We start from the raw sequence: 16,706 nt of genomic DNA, 5'->3' as shown, positions 1-16,706 counted from the left end.
CGCGCGTTTGTCTCACGTGCTTTTGTCCCGTCACCCAGAAAAATGCCTGTACAATGCAAGTTTTGAGCAATTTTTTGAATTGCAACATATTATCGCAAAACCTTAGAGTGCCAGATATGGCGTTCCACAGAACGGGCCTAGCCATAGAAAAGCAAGATTTTTTTAGTTCACACATATTGAACAATGTTCAATGTCCCTGTATCAAGCAACATATGATTTTCAGATCTCGGTGCCCTGGATGGTTTGTATCACTACAGGCATTTAGCCAGAAAATCTGGCAGATTATCATTGACGCCTTGTTGAACAAGTTTTAAGATTTTAAATTGTACACAAAAAAAGATATAACCAATATAATTTTCTTAGGATGGGAGTAATTCCTGGTGCCCTATTTGAGCATGATTTCATGCTATTCTATAACACAGTGTGAAAAACTTCAGAATACCCCTGCCCTGCCAAAGCCCCTCACATGGCCATGCCGCTTTTGGGTTGAGCGCCATGGGATTTGGTTTTGCAGTTTTATAGAATGGTATGTAGCAAGTAGAGAATGATATGGGGACAATTTTGTCCCTGTCCTCATGGGATCTCAATATCCCCGTCCTGTCCCTATGAGTTCTGTCCTTGTCCCCTGTCCCTGTCCCCTTCCTGTAAGCTTTGCCTTAACTGCACAAGCCTCAAACACTTATGATTTTAAAGTGTTTGAGGCTTGTGCAGATGAGGACGGAGCTTAGGCATTGGTGGAATGAGGCATTATGACATCACAATCGGAGCTCTAGAATGTTGCTACTTATGATTTTAAAGTGTTTGAGGCTTGTGCAGATGAGGACGGAGCTTAGGCATTGGTGGAATGAGGCATTATGACATCACAATCTGAGCTCTAGAATGTTGCTACTTATGATATTAAAGTGTTTGAGGCTTGTGCAGATGAGGACGGAGCTTAGGCATTGGTGGAATGAGGCATGATATCACAATCTGAGCTCTAGAATGTTGCTACTTATGATATTAAAGTGTTTGAGGCTTGTGCAGATGAGGACGGAGCTTAGGCATTGGTGGAATGAGGCATTATGACATCACAATCGGAGCTCTAGAATGTTGCTACTTATGATTTTAAAGTGTTTGAGGCTTGTGCAGATGAGGACGGAGCTTAGGCATTGGTGGAATGAGGCATTAAGACATCACAATCTGAGCTCTAGAATGTTGCTACTTATGATTTTAAAGTGTTTGAAGCTTGTGCAGAGGAGGACAGAGCTTGCAGAGATGGGGCATGGACATGGACAGAGTTCACAGGGACGGGTCAGGGATAGCGTGATCCTGCGCAGATGGGAAAAATTTGTCCCTGTGTCATTTTCTAGTTGCAAGATTCACATGCAAATCTAAATTGGTGCCTATTAACATCGGTAATTGATGTTAGCACCCACTTATTAACATTAGTTGGCTCATTACACAATATATATATTTTTTTGCATGCAAATTTAAGCACCCTTTAGAGATTCCCTTCAGATACATCTAGGTAAGTACAGCTGCAACTCTGGATTAGGCCTAATAAGTGGGAGTTTTCTGGGTAGGAGATGCCCTTATCTGGATAATCCCATTTGTAAACATGCCTCCATATTTTTGTAGGGATATGCATTTGCCAGAATGCATTCAGTTGTATTAGAACACCTTAAAATATGTACCACTTTTTTACAAAGCTGCGCTAGCAGCCACCACGTGGCAAAAACCTCAAAGCCCTTTAATAATCCCTTTGAGGCTTCAGGACAGTTACTGTAGCAGCAGCCGCTAGTGTGTGTCTGTGTGTGTGTGTGTGTGTGTGTGTGTGGGGCGGGGGGGTTAGTTTGTACAAAACTGGTTTAAGATGCATTAATATACAAATTAATGTGCACACAATTGATCTGAATATGTTAAAAAAAATATTAAAACAGACATCTGAAATGAACCCAGAAAAGGTCTGAAATTTGGGAAAAATCTGAAACTCCACAAATGCACAGCCCAAATTTTTTTTAGGTATACTCCTTCAGGAAGAGGCAAGTATGAGCCCAGAGGTAGACAGCCATCCAGTCTGCAATGCCACAGCCCAGAGCCGCAGCTTGGCACAAATAAATGCTGACTCATCATAAGGGCTGCTTCTAAGGGTGGGCCTGCACTCTGTGAAATTGGGTCCAGCTGCATATTTCATTTTATTTAATAACTATTACTGGGACACTATTCTTCAACCATTTCTCTTTCATGTTAAATATTTATAATGTTCTGACAACAGCCTTAAATGTGTGTTTTAATGGTTTCCTTGTAAGTGCTTAGTTGCTTGTCAGTGGAACCAAAATATATTTGTGGATCCTTCACAGTTAGAATGATTTCTTTCTGAACATAAGGTGTCATGATTAGGTTGGCACTGGGTAGGGAAAAAAGTAAACCTTTCGTTATTTATTCAGTTTTATATACTGTTCTCCCAGGTGATAGGCTCAGGAGTAATCTAAGGAAATACCCATACTTTTTTTACAGAAAGGGTGGTAGATGCATGGAATAGTCTTCCATTATTTATTTATTTATTCAATTTTCTATACCATTCTCCCAAGGGAGCTTATGAATTTATTCAGGTACCCAAGCATTTTTCCCTGTCCTGGTGGGCTCACAATCCATCTAATGTACCTGGGGCAATAGGGAGGATTAAGTGACTTGCCCAGGGTCACAAGGAGCAGTGTGGATTTAAACCCACAATCTCAGGGTGCTGAGACTGTAGCTTTTACCACTGAGGCTGTAGATTTAACCACTGTGCCACACACAATGGAATAGTCAAGTCCTCCAGTGGAAGGCGTATTGCATTACATTTATTGGCTTCTATTCTGCCTTAACCTTGCAGTTCTAGGTGGATTACATTAAGAGTTGCCCTCCAACCCAGCCAGCAGATTAACCATTCCCCTTAACTCTATCCATGACATTCTGTTTGTTTAAATTGTAAGCTCTTTCGAGCAGGGACTGCTTTCTTTGTGATTGTACAGCGTTGCGTACGTCCAGTAGCGCTATAGAAATAATTCATAGTAGTAGTGTGAAGAGTTTCAGTCTTTGGGAAGCAGAGCTGAGATTGTGATGTCATAATGCCTCAGTCCACCAATAAGAGCCAACCTCATCAGTGATGTCACAATGGCTTGATTGTCCTGCACTTCCCTCTGCCCTCCAACCCAGCCAGCAGATTAACAGTTTCCCTTAACTGTATCCATGCCATCCTGTTTGTCTGTCTTGTCTGTTTAGATTGTAAGCTCTTTGAGCAAGGACTGTCTTCTTTGTGACTCTGTACAGTGCTGCGTACATCTGGTAGCGCTATAGAAATAATTGATAGTAGTAGTAATAGTAAGTTAGGCATTTCTTGTGCTTTCAAAGCAAATATTAAGTGCAGGGCTCTACAGCAACATTTGAAAGCGCGCTGAGCATGTCCTCTGTAGATATTGCACTGAAAAATTGCTGCATGTTTAGGGTTACCAGGTTTTTCCCCGGAGAAACCCGGACACATGGCTCCGCCCCTTTCCACTCCCAATCCCACCTTGTTCTGCCCCAGCACCGCCCCTCCCCATTCTGACTTCAGCTCCGCCCACTCAAAGCCTCATCTTTCTTTTCATCCGTATATTACATTACATTACATTAGAGATTTCTATTCCGCCTGTGCCTTGCGGTTCTAAGCGAATTACAAAGTTGGGTGAAAACTGGACATTTCCAGGTAGTTTACATGTCAGGTATATAACAAGTTTACATAACAATAGCAGTACATACAAATTAGGAAGATTATTACATAACGTTGAGGGACGGAATATTCTGGTTACAGATGGAGGTTAGAATGATGGAAGGTGTTTTTTGAATAGAAGAGTTTTGATTTCTTTTCGGAAAAGTTTGATGTCCGTTGTTTTGGTCAGCAGTTTGGAGACGGTTGGGTCAATTTTCGCAGCCTGTGTCGCTAGAAGATTGTCGTAAAGTTTCTTGCGTCGAGTACCATTGAGAGGTGGGTGTATGAATAGGCTTTGAGTTGTCTTTGTTCTGTGTGTGAGGTTGCGGTATAGACGGTTATTAAGGTAACTTGGTGCATCTCCATGGGTTACTTTGAATAGTAGACAGTAGAATTTGAATTGTGATCTTGCTTTTATCGGAAGCCAGTGAGATTCTAAGTAAGCATTAGTGAGGTGGTCAAATTTGTTAAGAGAGTAGATGAGTCTGAGGGCTGTGTTCTGAACGGCCTGAAGTTGTTTTATCATGTTGTTTGGGCATGATAGGTAGAGGCTGTTGCAGTAGTCTACAATACTAAGCACAAGGGATTGGACGATGATTCTGTATTGATCTTTGTTGAAGAATTTTCTGATTTTTCTTAGGTTTCGCATGGTGAAGAAAGCTTTTTGGGTGATTTTGTGGATTTGTGTCTGCTTGGTGCAGCGTCTGTCTAGTTGTATTCCCAGAATTTTGAGGGAATACAACTAGACAGACGCTGCACCATGCACAGAAGCCATATATCTGTATATCATCCGTATACGCACAGAGGCCCTCCAGATGCGGCAGGAAGGTTGGGACCTTCCAAAACCTGGACAAACTACCGTGTTTTCAAAAGTCCATCCGGGCACCCAGTCAGTTCTCTAAAAAGAGGACATGTCCAGGTTTCACAGACGTCCGGTAACCCTAGTTAAAACTATTCACAATTCGTACCTATGTACTTACTACCTTATGCTGGGGAGATGGTATATGAAATTGGACTAACTACACAAGTGACGGTGTGCACTAAGTACCATGTGCTAACTGCAGAAGGAAGTCTATTACCCGTTCTCTACTCCTAAACTGCCCAGTTCCCATCCCCTTCTACAGAATGCAGTTAATGTACAAATTAGCATATGCTATCATGCCAGCACAGTAATAGCGCACTTTAATTCACATGTTAAACAGCTTAGCGAAAGGTCCCCTAAAAGCTCCTGCCGCAACAATAAATATCACCTGGCAAGAGGCCTTCTATAGAGCAGAGGACATAGAGGACTTTTAACGTGAATTAATTGCACCACTGCATTGCATTAAGCCAATATCCCTCATACTGGGCTGTTATGGAATGTTTCCAGTTTAATGGAGGATCCTGAGAATCCCAGGCTTACGGGCTCTGTGCTACTTTGTTCCCTGGATGACCAACATTTAGGGCTCCTTTTACAAAGCCGCGCTAGACTTTTCATCACGCGCTAACCCCCATGCTGGCTGAAAAACTGCTGCCTGCTCAAGAGGAGGCGGTAGCGGCTAGAGCGGCTGGTGGTGTAGCGTGGCTTCGTAAAAGGAGCCCTTAATTGGGCTGTAATAGCATTCCACACCCCTAACGCCTTCAGCCTGAGCCGCGAATATGGAGGGAGAAGTGTAAATAAATAAGTAATACATACTAATAGCATTCTATGCTCCTCCCTCTTTACCTCGTCTGGGGTTGTATTTGACCAAGGCCCCTGAATTACCAACATTTAATTGGGTACTGATAACATTCCGCGCCCCTTCCCCTTCACCCTGTCTGCCAGTTGGTGCATGATTGTCAGGTTCTGCTGATTATGTGTGCACCATTCTGACCTATTAAATTCTAAATCATTTTGGAGATTTCATTAGAATTTTTTTTTAAAAACACAACCAATATTAATTATCAACAGGGTTTGCATTCATCTTGCTTCTGTTTCTTCAGTCCTGCATTCCAGCGACATTTTTTAAAAAAACTCATTTCATAATCTTGAAGCCACAGACCCCGCGGTAGCAGAAAGAGCTGACCTATGCTAGATCAAGAATATCAAAATACATGAAATTGAAACCTTGAATCTCAAGTGTCCGCGGTTATTTTGCCCTTAGAACAAGTCTTGGCTAATAACTTTCTTGCGGGCTATCATCGGTCCACATGTGTCTTGTTGATTTTTAAATTTATTTTATATAAAAACTTTTACTATTGTAGTTCATATTCTATCTCATTTTTGTATTTATTTTTTTATAAATTACCTCAAAGGGCACCAATGAAAATCACTTTATAAAGATTGTGTGTATAAATAGTTATTTTTTTGCACTCTTATCCAAGATTTTATTATAGTACTTAGCTCGGGTGTAGTTTCTCTACCCGGCCGTCTGGAAGTGATACTGCTTACGACGGAAGATCTCCGTTTCGCTCTCCCTCTATGTAAAGAGCTTCTTCAGGAAATGAGCGTTTTGCAATTACAAGTACTATAAAAATAAAGGGAAAAAGGCAAAATATGTTAAATATGCAAAATATGTTATCTAATAAGAAGCCAGGAAAACTCATGCCTAGGCGTACTCGCTCTTGCTGCCGGCGCCCATCAGCTGTACTCACATGGCAAAAAAGGAAGTCAGCATGCATCTCGAGGTAGAAGCCTTTCAGTGTTTCAGGACCAATCTAACACATCACATGAGCTCCAGGAGATATGGCAGTGAACGTTTGATACCAGACTCTGTTAAGAATACCAGTGGAGGCATAAACAGTGATGAAAGGTTCCCTGACGTTAGGACATCTCTCTCGCCTTTTTTTTTGTTGTTGTTTGATCACTACAGTAAGGCATGATTTTCTCTTTGTCTGCTTGGGTTGTTTAATCTTTTGTCATATACTTTACAAGTGAAATTCCAATAAATGTGTCTTTCTATGTTAAGTGGATTAAAATATTGATGTGCTGCCTAATATCCCGAATGCTGGAAATTCATTTTAATTTGTTGCCCTAGTGGGGCTGCTTTGTTTCCACCATAGTGATTATGGTGAGAGCTGAGTCAAGAAATAGGATGACAGGTATTCTCTCTCTCTCTGTATGCTTATTTTTCTCACTTTCCCTCTCCCGACTTTTGACTGTCTTTCTGCCCTTCTGTCTCTCTCATTCTTTATCTCATTTCTCTGTTTCTTGTCAAGAGAACTCATCTGAACACAAAATAAGACAGACCGAAGGTCCATCGAGCCCAGTGTCCTGTTTCCAACAGTGGCCAACCCAGGTCCCAAGTACCTAGCTAGATCCCAAGTAGTAAAACAGATTTTATGCTGCTTATCCTAGGAATAAGCAGTGGATTTTCCCAGGCCATCTTAATGTCATCACATTATCTTAAGCCAGGGATTTCTCCCTCATATCTTCTGGAGGGCGTTTTGATATCACCTATTTCTTGCAAGTAATTTATGCCCCTGTAGCACTGTAACCACACATAAGAAGATATCTCTCTGTGTATTTTGAATGCACTTTAAGTAATTTTGATCCCTGTTAAGGAAGGCTGAGCGGTGCACGCTCCCCAAAGCCGTTCAGCGTCTGCTGGGACTGCACACCGTGCTTTGGCTGGGGAATCAGCTTAGCTGTGCCAAGGTGTGCTCTTTAGATATGCCTTTGTGCGGATCCTGTGTGCTAGGGTTGCAGTTTGGGTTAAGATCTGTCAGCACAATAATGAGGCTTGGAGCCTTTATTTTTGAATCTCTCAGCGTGTACGAGGATGCTTTCACCAGTGTGTTAGCTGCCGCAGAGCCCAGGCCTGTGGTGAGTACAGAAGCATTTTGTAATGACTCTGCATGCGTCTGCCAACTGTGGCTGTGATGCTGTGACTCTGTGAGAGAGCTGTGATATAATGTAGGTGTGTTAGCAGGCAGCGAGTGTGGCATGCGGGCTGGCACGTGAGGACTAGAATGTGGGGGGATCACAGAAGGGGGAAGTGTGATCCTGCGAGCATGAAAGTGGAGATCTATGGCCTGGAGAGTGTGCAGAAGAAGGAGAGTGTAGTTACTTACCTGTAACGTAGGTTCTCCGTGGACAGCAAGATAGTTAGCCACAAAATGGGAGCTGTTGGGACAACACCCATATGTGGCTGACTCATCCTGCTTGTCCTAGGAGAATACTGGTTTACAGACTGTGGAGGAAGAGGAGGAGGAGAGAGATGCAAAGGTGGTGGGTGTGAGAGGGTCACTATGGGGCTTGAGAGTAGCAAGCAGACTGCAGTGCAGCAGGCAGGAGAAGCTGGAATGCAGAAAGCACGAGGGGCATGGGACTCTTATTGTATCGAAAGCTTCCGCCTGCAGTTGCAGCACAGAGGTCTGAGGGCACGATGTTCAATAGAGTTCCCATTAAATGGTCAATGTCAATGCCCTTTGAATCTCCACTTGGCAACATCCCTCTGTGATTGCCTATAAAATCCCCGACTGCCTATCATGTATTGATGCAGAAAGAGGAGAAATTGTGCAGATGGGTTTCAGCAGAACAGATTGTGTTGATCCCAAAATAGAAGCATCTCTGTGATTTGAGTTTATATATAGAGAGCGCTGGAAATGAAACGCCCTGCGATGCAGCCCTGTCAATAGCGCCATCATGTAGGATATTATTCTCTGAAAATGGGTTTGCATAAGAAGTTTCTCCTTTCCTCTTTCCAAAGATGGAAGTGGTTATATTGATTATGTGAACAGTAGCACCTGGTTTTTGGGTGTGTTTTTTTCTCTGCTTTATCTCTTGCTTAAAATCTGTGTTTAACACACTCTATTACACAGAGCCAGTCTACTGTCAATTTGGAGACCTGCTCTCTGCCATCCTTAGACACGAACAGTTTTATTGTGTATTGATACTGGGTGCAGAGAGATCAGTTCCTGTGTTCCCTATGCCAGTGGTCCCCAAACGTTTTGACACCAAGGACCGCTTTTATAGAAGCAAATTTTTCCAGAGAGGGAGGATTCGGGGCGGGTTTGTAGGGCAGTTTTATGCACAATATACCATACATTACATTTCTATTATTATTAAGTTATAATATCGTAATAGAAATTATACAACTTACCATAATGCAGAATCAGTGGGAGCCCTGAGCTTGCAGAACCCCGATGACCCCGCCAACCCTTCCTCTTTGCTGCATCTTTCCATCTCTCCCTCCCATCCCCCACATGCAGCAGAACCCCCGATGATCCTGCCAACCCTTCCCCTTTGCAACATCTTTCCATCTCTCCCTCCCATCCCCCACATTCAGCAGAACCCCCGATGATCTCGCCAACCCTTCCCCTTTGCAGCATCTTTCCATCTCTCCCTCCCGTTCCGCACATGCAGCAGAACCCCCAATGACCCTACCAATCCTTCCTCTGCAGCATCTTTCCATCTCTCCCTCCCATCCCCCACATGCAGCAGAACCCCCGATGACCCCGCCCACCCTTCCCCTTTGCAGCATCTTTCCATCTCTCCCTCCCATCCCACACAGCAGAACCCCGCCGACCCTCCCTCCACAAAGCCGACATGCCTCCGTTTCAAACAGAAGCGGCAGCAGCAGCACTGAACAGGCTGTGTTGGTGCCTTTCGTCTAACGCCGCGTCACTGATGAACATGGTGGTACTGGCAAGGGCTGTGTCTAGAAAAATGGAAGGGCCTTATTTTCCATATCACAACACTTATCACTTAAAGGGGAATGTTTAGGACAATTGAATCCATGCCCACTGTAACAGGTGGAACCAGCCAGTCCTGGGCTTACTGCTTTTCAACTTGCCAGTTCTATTAGATGCTCTGTGAGTGAAACCAGGGCTAGCTTGGAATCATAGTTCCCCAGTCATTTTACTAGCTTGGTCTCAGTATGGGATGGTTCTGAGAAATTTCACAGTGAAAGGCATAAGACACTATTTAAACTTAAAGGAATCATCATCTTCAAAAAAATTACTCTAGAAAAAGGCATTACAAGATCCTGAAGCTCCTCAGCTTAAAGAACCCCAATTCTCATTGATCTCCACTGTTGTCTCTTTTTAAACTTAGGGACCTGTTTACTAAACATTAATGTTTGCTATCTGCACTGATATGAATAACATGGGTACAGGGCAGTTAAAACGTGCTAATACCTGCTGCTATGCTGTCTGTTTAATAAGCAGACCCTCTAACCTTGAAAATGAAACAGTGAAGTAACCAATGAACAGCAAAGGATAAGAAAAACGTCGTATCGAAACACAATTCCTGTGTCCTAAAGCAACCACACATCTTGTGATTGAGAGTTGTCAACCCTGCCTGGATCTTGGCGCTGCCATTTCCTCTCTCTCGCTCTCATACTACTTAATCTTTCTTAAAGTTACCACCTCACAGAGGGTGATCTGATATGGCTGATAAAATCTTGATTTTTGTCCTATTGCATGCAGGGAGTTGTAGTTCCAATTTTCTCGGCAAAAGCAGAAACATGCTGTATCTAAGTAATTTATTATATCCTGATGGGCAAATGGGTGTAGGCGTCGCAACTCCCATGGAAGAGAGAGAAAACCAGACACTGTGACATGTGTCTGAGTTGAGACAACTGGTAAAGCAAAATATGTATAGTAGACTTTATGGCTGGTTACTGCAGTACCTTGATTTCTATGAATTGTTTTCTTCTGCTTGGTTCTTCTAATCACCATTCAATACATTTCTTAGATTGTACCACACCTACTTTTGGCATGATCTACCTCAAAACAGAATTTCCCACTACTTTATGATACCACCACCTTTCACAAATCAGCTATGATCTCTCATTTGCAACCAATCTGATCTCTCCCTTTTCTCTCTTTTCAGAGATATAACACATTGAACCTTGGCTGCTATTGATAATGAATGGGGCAACTAATGTGAATCCAGCTGGTAGAAGTCATTATGGTTCGTCCATCCCAGTGCCTAGAGCCATGTCCCAGAGCAAGCTACACAGCATGGTGGCCTCCCCAAAGATACCACCAAATCAAAGTAGTGTGGTACTGGGTTCACCTTTAGCCTTTCACAAACAGAAGACATCATCTCCACGCCTTGGTAAGGTAATGGCCAATGTCAATGGCTTGCCAGTGGAAGCTTCAAGACAGAAATGTGCCTCCAAAACCCCTGTAGGAATAAAAGAGAAAGTACTTGTTGGACAGGAGAAGGTCCACCTTCATGACAGCAGAAGGAGTGATCATTTTGATGGCAGCGTTACTCCTAGTGGTGGGTCCCCATGGAGCAGTCCAAGGATGCTTCAGAAGGCTTCTCCAAGAACAAGGGATGCACAGAAAAAGACTTTAGTGCATGGGATGGAAAGAAACAAAGAGAAGGAGGGTTGTGATAAACTTACCCAGAGTGTCAGTAGCCATGGCAACAAGAACATAGGCAAATCAAGTTTATCCTTCAGTATGGTAACTGAGACTTCTCAAGTACAAGCAAAGGCCACAGCTCGGTTCAGTTTATACACTGAGACAGTGCTGGTGGACTCTGCTGAAGGACTGAAGCTAAAGAGACCTCAAAGCTGTCCAGTGAAAGGTCACTGGGTGTCTGAGATGAATCGGGAAACCTCTAAGCCCACAATGCTTATTGATAAAATTCCAGTTGTACTGCCAGTTCCACGAAGCTCTCCACCTGTCAATATCCTTCCTCAGAACAAAGGACCAATCTTAAATTCTGGGGCCAAACGCTTTTTGCCTGTCACTCAACAAAGTTATCCAGTCACTGCTACAGTGGCTCCCTTTCAGCACAGGTACGTGAGGGTGTTTATCATCAAGAAAGAATTTATGTGCGAAAAAAAATCTGAAGAAGATAATGTAGTTTTTATAGGGACTCTCGGGGCAAGTTCTATAAACGGCGTCCCAATTGTAGGTAGTGGTAGACATCCTACGGCTGTCTAACCAGCCAATTGGAAAGCACATTATGAAAAAAACTCCCCAAGGCAGGTCACCTACACTGTAGGCATCTGTCACAAGGTTCAAGGAGATTCATCGGGACACTTAAGCTTGCCCAAGGCTGGGCATGGGTGTGGTTTTGCCCGGAAGTGGCCTTGGGCAAGCTTATGCAGCCCTAGGCATCTCCCTAGGGCTGCGATAGACACCTGAAATGTAGACCAGCAAAATGCTGGCCTTCATTTCAAATAGACGCGGCCACTGAGCTAATTGCGGCAAGGGAATCCCCCTTCCATGATCAGCTGAGTGGCTGTGACAGTGAATCCCCCGTGATGTTCCCCACCAGGAGAGATGTTCACTCCCTCCTGCCGCCAACCCCCCACAGAGCTTCCGACCCCTCTGCCCGCAAAGTTCCCCAGCTGGAGGGATGCTTGCACCCTCTGGCTGGTAGACCTGCCACTCAAAATGGTGGGCTTTCTCCTTTCTGGTGCATTCTGGGATGCATTGGGAAGGGGCTTAAGGTTCTGATTGGCACAGATACCTAAGGCCCCTCCCATAGGAGGGGTCTTAGGCAGCTGGGCCACCTGGAGTCTTAGGCCTCTTTCCCAGTGCATCCCAGAATGCACCAGGAAGGGGAAGACCCGCCATTTTGGAGTGGTTGGCCTGTTGGCCAAAGGGTATAAGCATCCCTCTAGCTGGACTTCTACATGTAGGTACGGGAGGTGAGGGGAAGGTTGTCGGGGTACACTTTGGTGTGTCAGGTGAGTTCAAGGGGGTGTTGGCGGTTCTGGGGGTGGCAGCAGGAGTGAATGGGCATCCTTCCCGCCAGGGAACTTCACAGGGGGGGGGGGTTTCCTGCCGCAGCTCTCAGCTGATCACGACAGGAGGATTCCCTTGCCGCGATCAGCTGATGGCAACGCGATTCTCTAACCGGCGCCTGTGACATGGGCACTAGTTAAGAGAATCAGGCTACTTAGGCGGGGTTAGGCATCTGTCCATTAGGGCAGACGCAATTCTTTATCAGATGCCGGTGTACGATTCTCAGCTGCTGTATAGAATGCTGGAAATGGGGGGGTGGGGGTGGCAGGTGCTGAGACCGCCATCCTATACAGAATCTGTCCCTTGAAGCCTCAAAATTTGACCAGTCCTTTTCTCTAGAAATACTTTTCTTCTGCAGGATGTTCCGATTCCTATGAAAAATAATGGAATGAGCTTTGATCACTCCAGTGCTGAGCTGTAATCATAACCATTTGAATTTCTAAATGTTATTGTCTTTTCCTGCAGACAGAAATTGATACACTGCAATTTATTGCTTCAGAAGTGGGCATGATGCCACCTACTACTACTACATATCATTTCTATAGTGCCACAAAACGTCCGCAGAAGAGACAGTCCTTGCTCAACAGAGCTTACAATCTATTCAAGACAGACAGGACAAATAAAGGATTAGGGAATTTCTTTTATTATGGGAATGATTAAAACAAGATGGGTACTGAACAGGTCAATAAGGGGTTAAGAGTTAAAAGCAGCCTCAAAGAGATGGGCTTTAAGCCTACATTTGAACAGGACCAGAGAGAGAGTATGAGATAGAGAATGACACGGGGATAAATTTTTCCCCGTCCCTGTGGGGACTCATTTTCCCATCTCGTTCCCGCAAGTTCTTTTCCTGTTCCTGCCCCATTCCTGCAAGCTCCATCCTTATCTGCACAAGCCTCCAACAATTTAGCATCATAAGTAGCAACATTCTAGAGCTCAAATTGTGATGTCATAATGCCTCATTCCACCAATGCCTAAGCTCCGTCCTTATCTGCACAAGCCTCAAACACTTTAAAATCATAAGTAGCAACATTCTAGAGCTCAGATTGTGATGTCATAATGCCTCATTCCACCAATGCCTAAGCTCCGTCCTCATCTGCACAATCCTCCAACTCTTTAACATCATAAGTAGCAACATTCTAGAGCTCAGACTGTGATGTCATAATGCCTCATTCCACCAATGCCTAAGCTCTGTCCTCACCTGCACAAGCCTCAAACACTTTAAAATCATAAGTAGCAACATTCTAGAGCTCAGATTGTGATGTCATAATGCCTCATTCCACCAATGCCTAAGCTCCGTCCTCATCTGCACAAGCCTCTAAAACTTTAAAATCATAAGTGTTCGAGGCTTGTGCTGTTAAAGCAGATCTTACAGATATGGGACAGGGACAGGTACAGTGACAAAACTTGTGGGGACAGGACAGGGAAATTGAGTTCCTGCGGGGTTGGGAACAAATTTGTCCCCTTGTCATTCTCTAGTATGAGATACTGACTATTCTGTTTCTATAATTCCTCATTCTGAGTTATAAGTTTATTCATTCTGCTGCTGCCCCTCAGTTTCTGTCCTCCCTTATCTCTCCTTATACCCTTCCATGGGAATTCCATTTGTCATCTATTTTACTCTTGTCTGCATCCTTCTCGTCCACCACCAACTCTAGACTTTATTCCTTCCTTCTTGCTCTGGGGTGAATAGTCTGACAGTGCGTTTCTGGCATCCAGATTGCAGGACTGAGCCCAAATTGGGAAAGGTATTGTTAATATAGTCCAGTACACATCTCCACCAAGTATCAAAAAATATGAGAGGAGCAGGCTTTTAATAAAACACTATGTTTTGCAGTTAGTAACCATGAATAGTATACATCAAATATTAATAAACAAGCCTCAGAGCTCCACGGGGATCCAACAGTCAAACACTGGATCAATCTCCCAAGGGAGTCCCCAATATTTTCATTGGCCCAAACTGGAAACAGACTGGGAAGAAAAAACTCCCAACGGGGAGAAAAATATTCCCAGGCAAAAAAAACCTCGGTTAGTACTGGAATATACTCAATATAGTGAAGGCAAAATGTGCTCAAAAAATGAGGACCGCAACCAAATAATGAACACAAATATTAAGATAATGAATATTGACTATGGAGGGGAAAAGACCTCAAATGTCTCCGTGCCCAAAGCTCATGGCTTGGTTCAAGGGCACTTCGGGGAGCAAGAGTATTATCATGGGTCACAAAAACCCTCCTGATTCAATCTGTATACAATAATGTGCTCTAGTGAAAAAAAATTAATTCACATAATTATTTTAAATTCACTTGGTGCACAAAGGCATTTATGCCCGCAAGCAAAAAAAAACACAAAAAAACCCTTGATATATCGCCGAGTTAACATTAATTAAAAATCAATTGCGTGCTCTTGAACGAAAATGGCGTTGGACAAAAACACCTTCGAATTTATCAAAATATCAGGAACAAGCAAACCACTATGGGCTCCTTTTAAGAAGCCGCGTTAGTGTTTTAATAGCGTGTAATAACACACGCTAAACTGCCGGCCGCGCAAGATGCTAATACCAGCATTGAGCTGGCGTTGGCTCTAGCCGCGTAGCACGGGTTTAGCGTGTGCTAAGACCGCTAATGCGGCTTCATAAAAGGAGCCCTATAAGATTAAAATAAATGCAGCCAAGAAAGAGTATTATAAGAAATGAATTGGAAAGGCAAAAAACTCTGCCATGCTATTATCAATATTAAAATCATTAACTACGTTTAAACCCCAAAGAAATACCGATTCTGTTATTACAATTACCGCCCAAGATCTAGCCACTACTTTAAAAAAAAAAAAAAAATCATCAGCATTAGAAGTCAATTTAGATCAATCAAAGTGCTGCGTTTGAAAAACTCCCTAAAGTAAATCAGTTGGAATGCAAAAATCAAGCCGTACAATCCAGCAGTTTGGTTGCAGTACTGTAATACAAAATACTTAACAATCTGAACTGTTCCTTAACTGTTCTTTAACCTCAATTCTGGTCATTTCTCATTTAGATTACTGCAACTCCCTATACAATGGAATTACTCAAAAAGAATTACGTCGTCTGTAGCTCATTCAAAATACGGCAATTAAACTTATCTATAAGGTTGGGAAATATGATCATGTTACTCCTCTTCTACGAGAAGCTCACTGGCTACCCATCACCCACCGCATCACCTATAAAACTTTAATGCTGGTCTTTAACATCAAACTTTCGCGTCTCCCATCTTTTCTTAATAAACTCATCATCCCTTTTTGCCCTCCCCGGACCCTTAGATCAGCTGATCAGAATTTACTGACCAGACCTTCCATCAAAGAATTCTACTACACTAGAAAAACTAATTTTTCCGTTGTAGCTCCAACTTTATGGAACGCCATGCCACCTCAACTCCGCCTCGACAATTCACTCGACAAATTCAAGAGTAAACTAAAAACGTTTTTATTCCAAGATGCATACCATAGCGTCTAAATATTTCCTTTCCAACAGTCTGCAAAATAAACACGAACTGCTTTTAAGAAGCAATCCCCATTCCTGGTGTTTTATCCCCCCCCCCTCTTCAACAGCAAATATCATTAGCTCATTAACAAATAATTGTGTTTTCAACATTTTCTTAAAGTTCAGTCTCCCATCACAGAATCGCAGAATACCAGGCAGCACATTCCAAAGCTTGGTACGGGCAATAACCGAGAATGGTTGCCCATCAATCATCGAATTACCTTTAAAATAGCATTTCTGGTATTCAAAATACTATTATTTAATGAACCGCAATTTTTATCTAGAATGATCACTCCGTATCATTCATCTCGTTCTCTCCGATCATCATCTCAAGGTTTACTATCGGTTCCATCCCTAAAAATTGTGGGAACAAGGAGAAATGAAATGTTCTCTGTTTTAGCTCCTCAAACCTGGAATGCTTTACCACTTTATATTAGACAGGAAAAAGACCTTCTCTCTTTTAAAAAAACTTTTAAAAACATTTTTATTTAACGACGCTTTTAATAACTAAACGACTAAACTAATGTGTATCTCTTTTTAAAATTACTTCCCCCTTCCCTATGTTTTTTTATCCTTTTATGTTTTTTTCTTGCTTAAAATATTGTAACTTTTCCCTTTTTCCCTTTTGTATCATGTTTGTCACTAAGCCACATGTAAAAAGAAACTCTCTAGCACTTTGACTTTTTACTTGTCTCTTAATAATATTTGATGTCTAACACATTGTCTTAAAATTGTTTTAAAGTTGTTTTAAAATTTGTTTGTTTCCTTTTACTTTATTTTAATATTGTTCATCGCTTAGAATGTTATTAATAG

The 16,706-nt window shown here is 42.8% G+C and overlaps 1 protein-coding gene across 8 annotated transcripts in view; it reads left to right on the top strand.

Moving 5' to 3' along the window:
* NAV1 (neuron navigator 1) overlaps positions 1-16,706 on the top strand; it is a 385,886-nt gene that overhangs the window by 59,166 nt on the left and 310,014 nt on the right. For all 8 annotated transcript variants that reach the window (XM_033917672.1, XM_033917671.1, XM_033917665.1 and 5 more), the window contains exon 2: positions 10,506-11,427. In XM_033917672.1, the coding sequence (XP_033773563.1) occupies positions 10,541-11,427 (887 nt within the window). In that variant the 5' untranslated portion in view covers positions 10,506-10,540. The remainder of the gene's footprint in view (positions 1-10,505; positions 11,428-16,706) is intronic.

This window comes from Geotrypetes seraphini, chromosome 13 (assembly GCF_902459505.1).
Source record: "Geotrypetes seraphini chromosome 13, aGeoSer1.1, whole genome shotgun sequence".
NCBI lineage: Eukaryota > Metazoa > Chordata > Amphibia > Gymnophiona > Dermophiidae > Geotrypetes > Geotrypetes seraphini.
The sequence above is the reverse complement of the archived record's forward strand: the minus strand, read 5'-3'. Positions and strand labels throughout refer to the sequence as shown.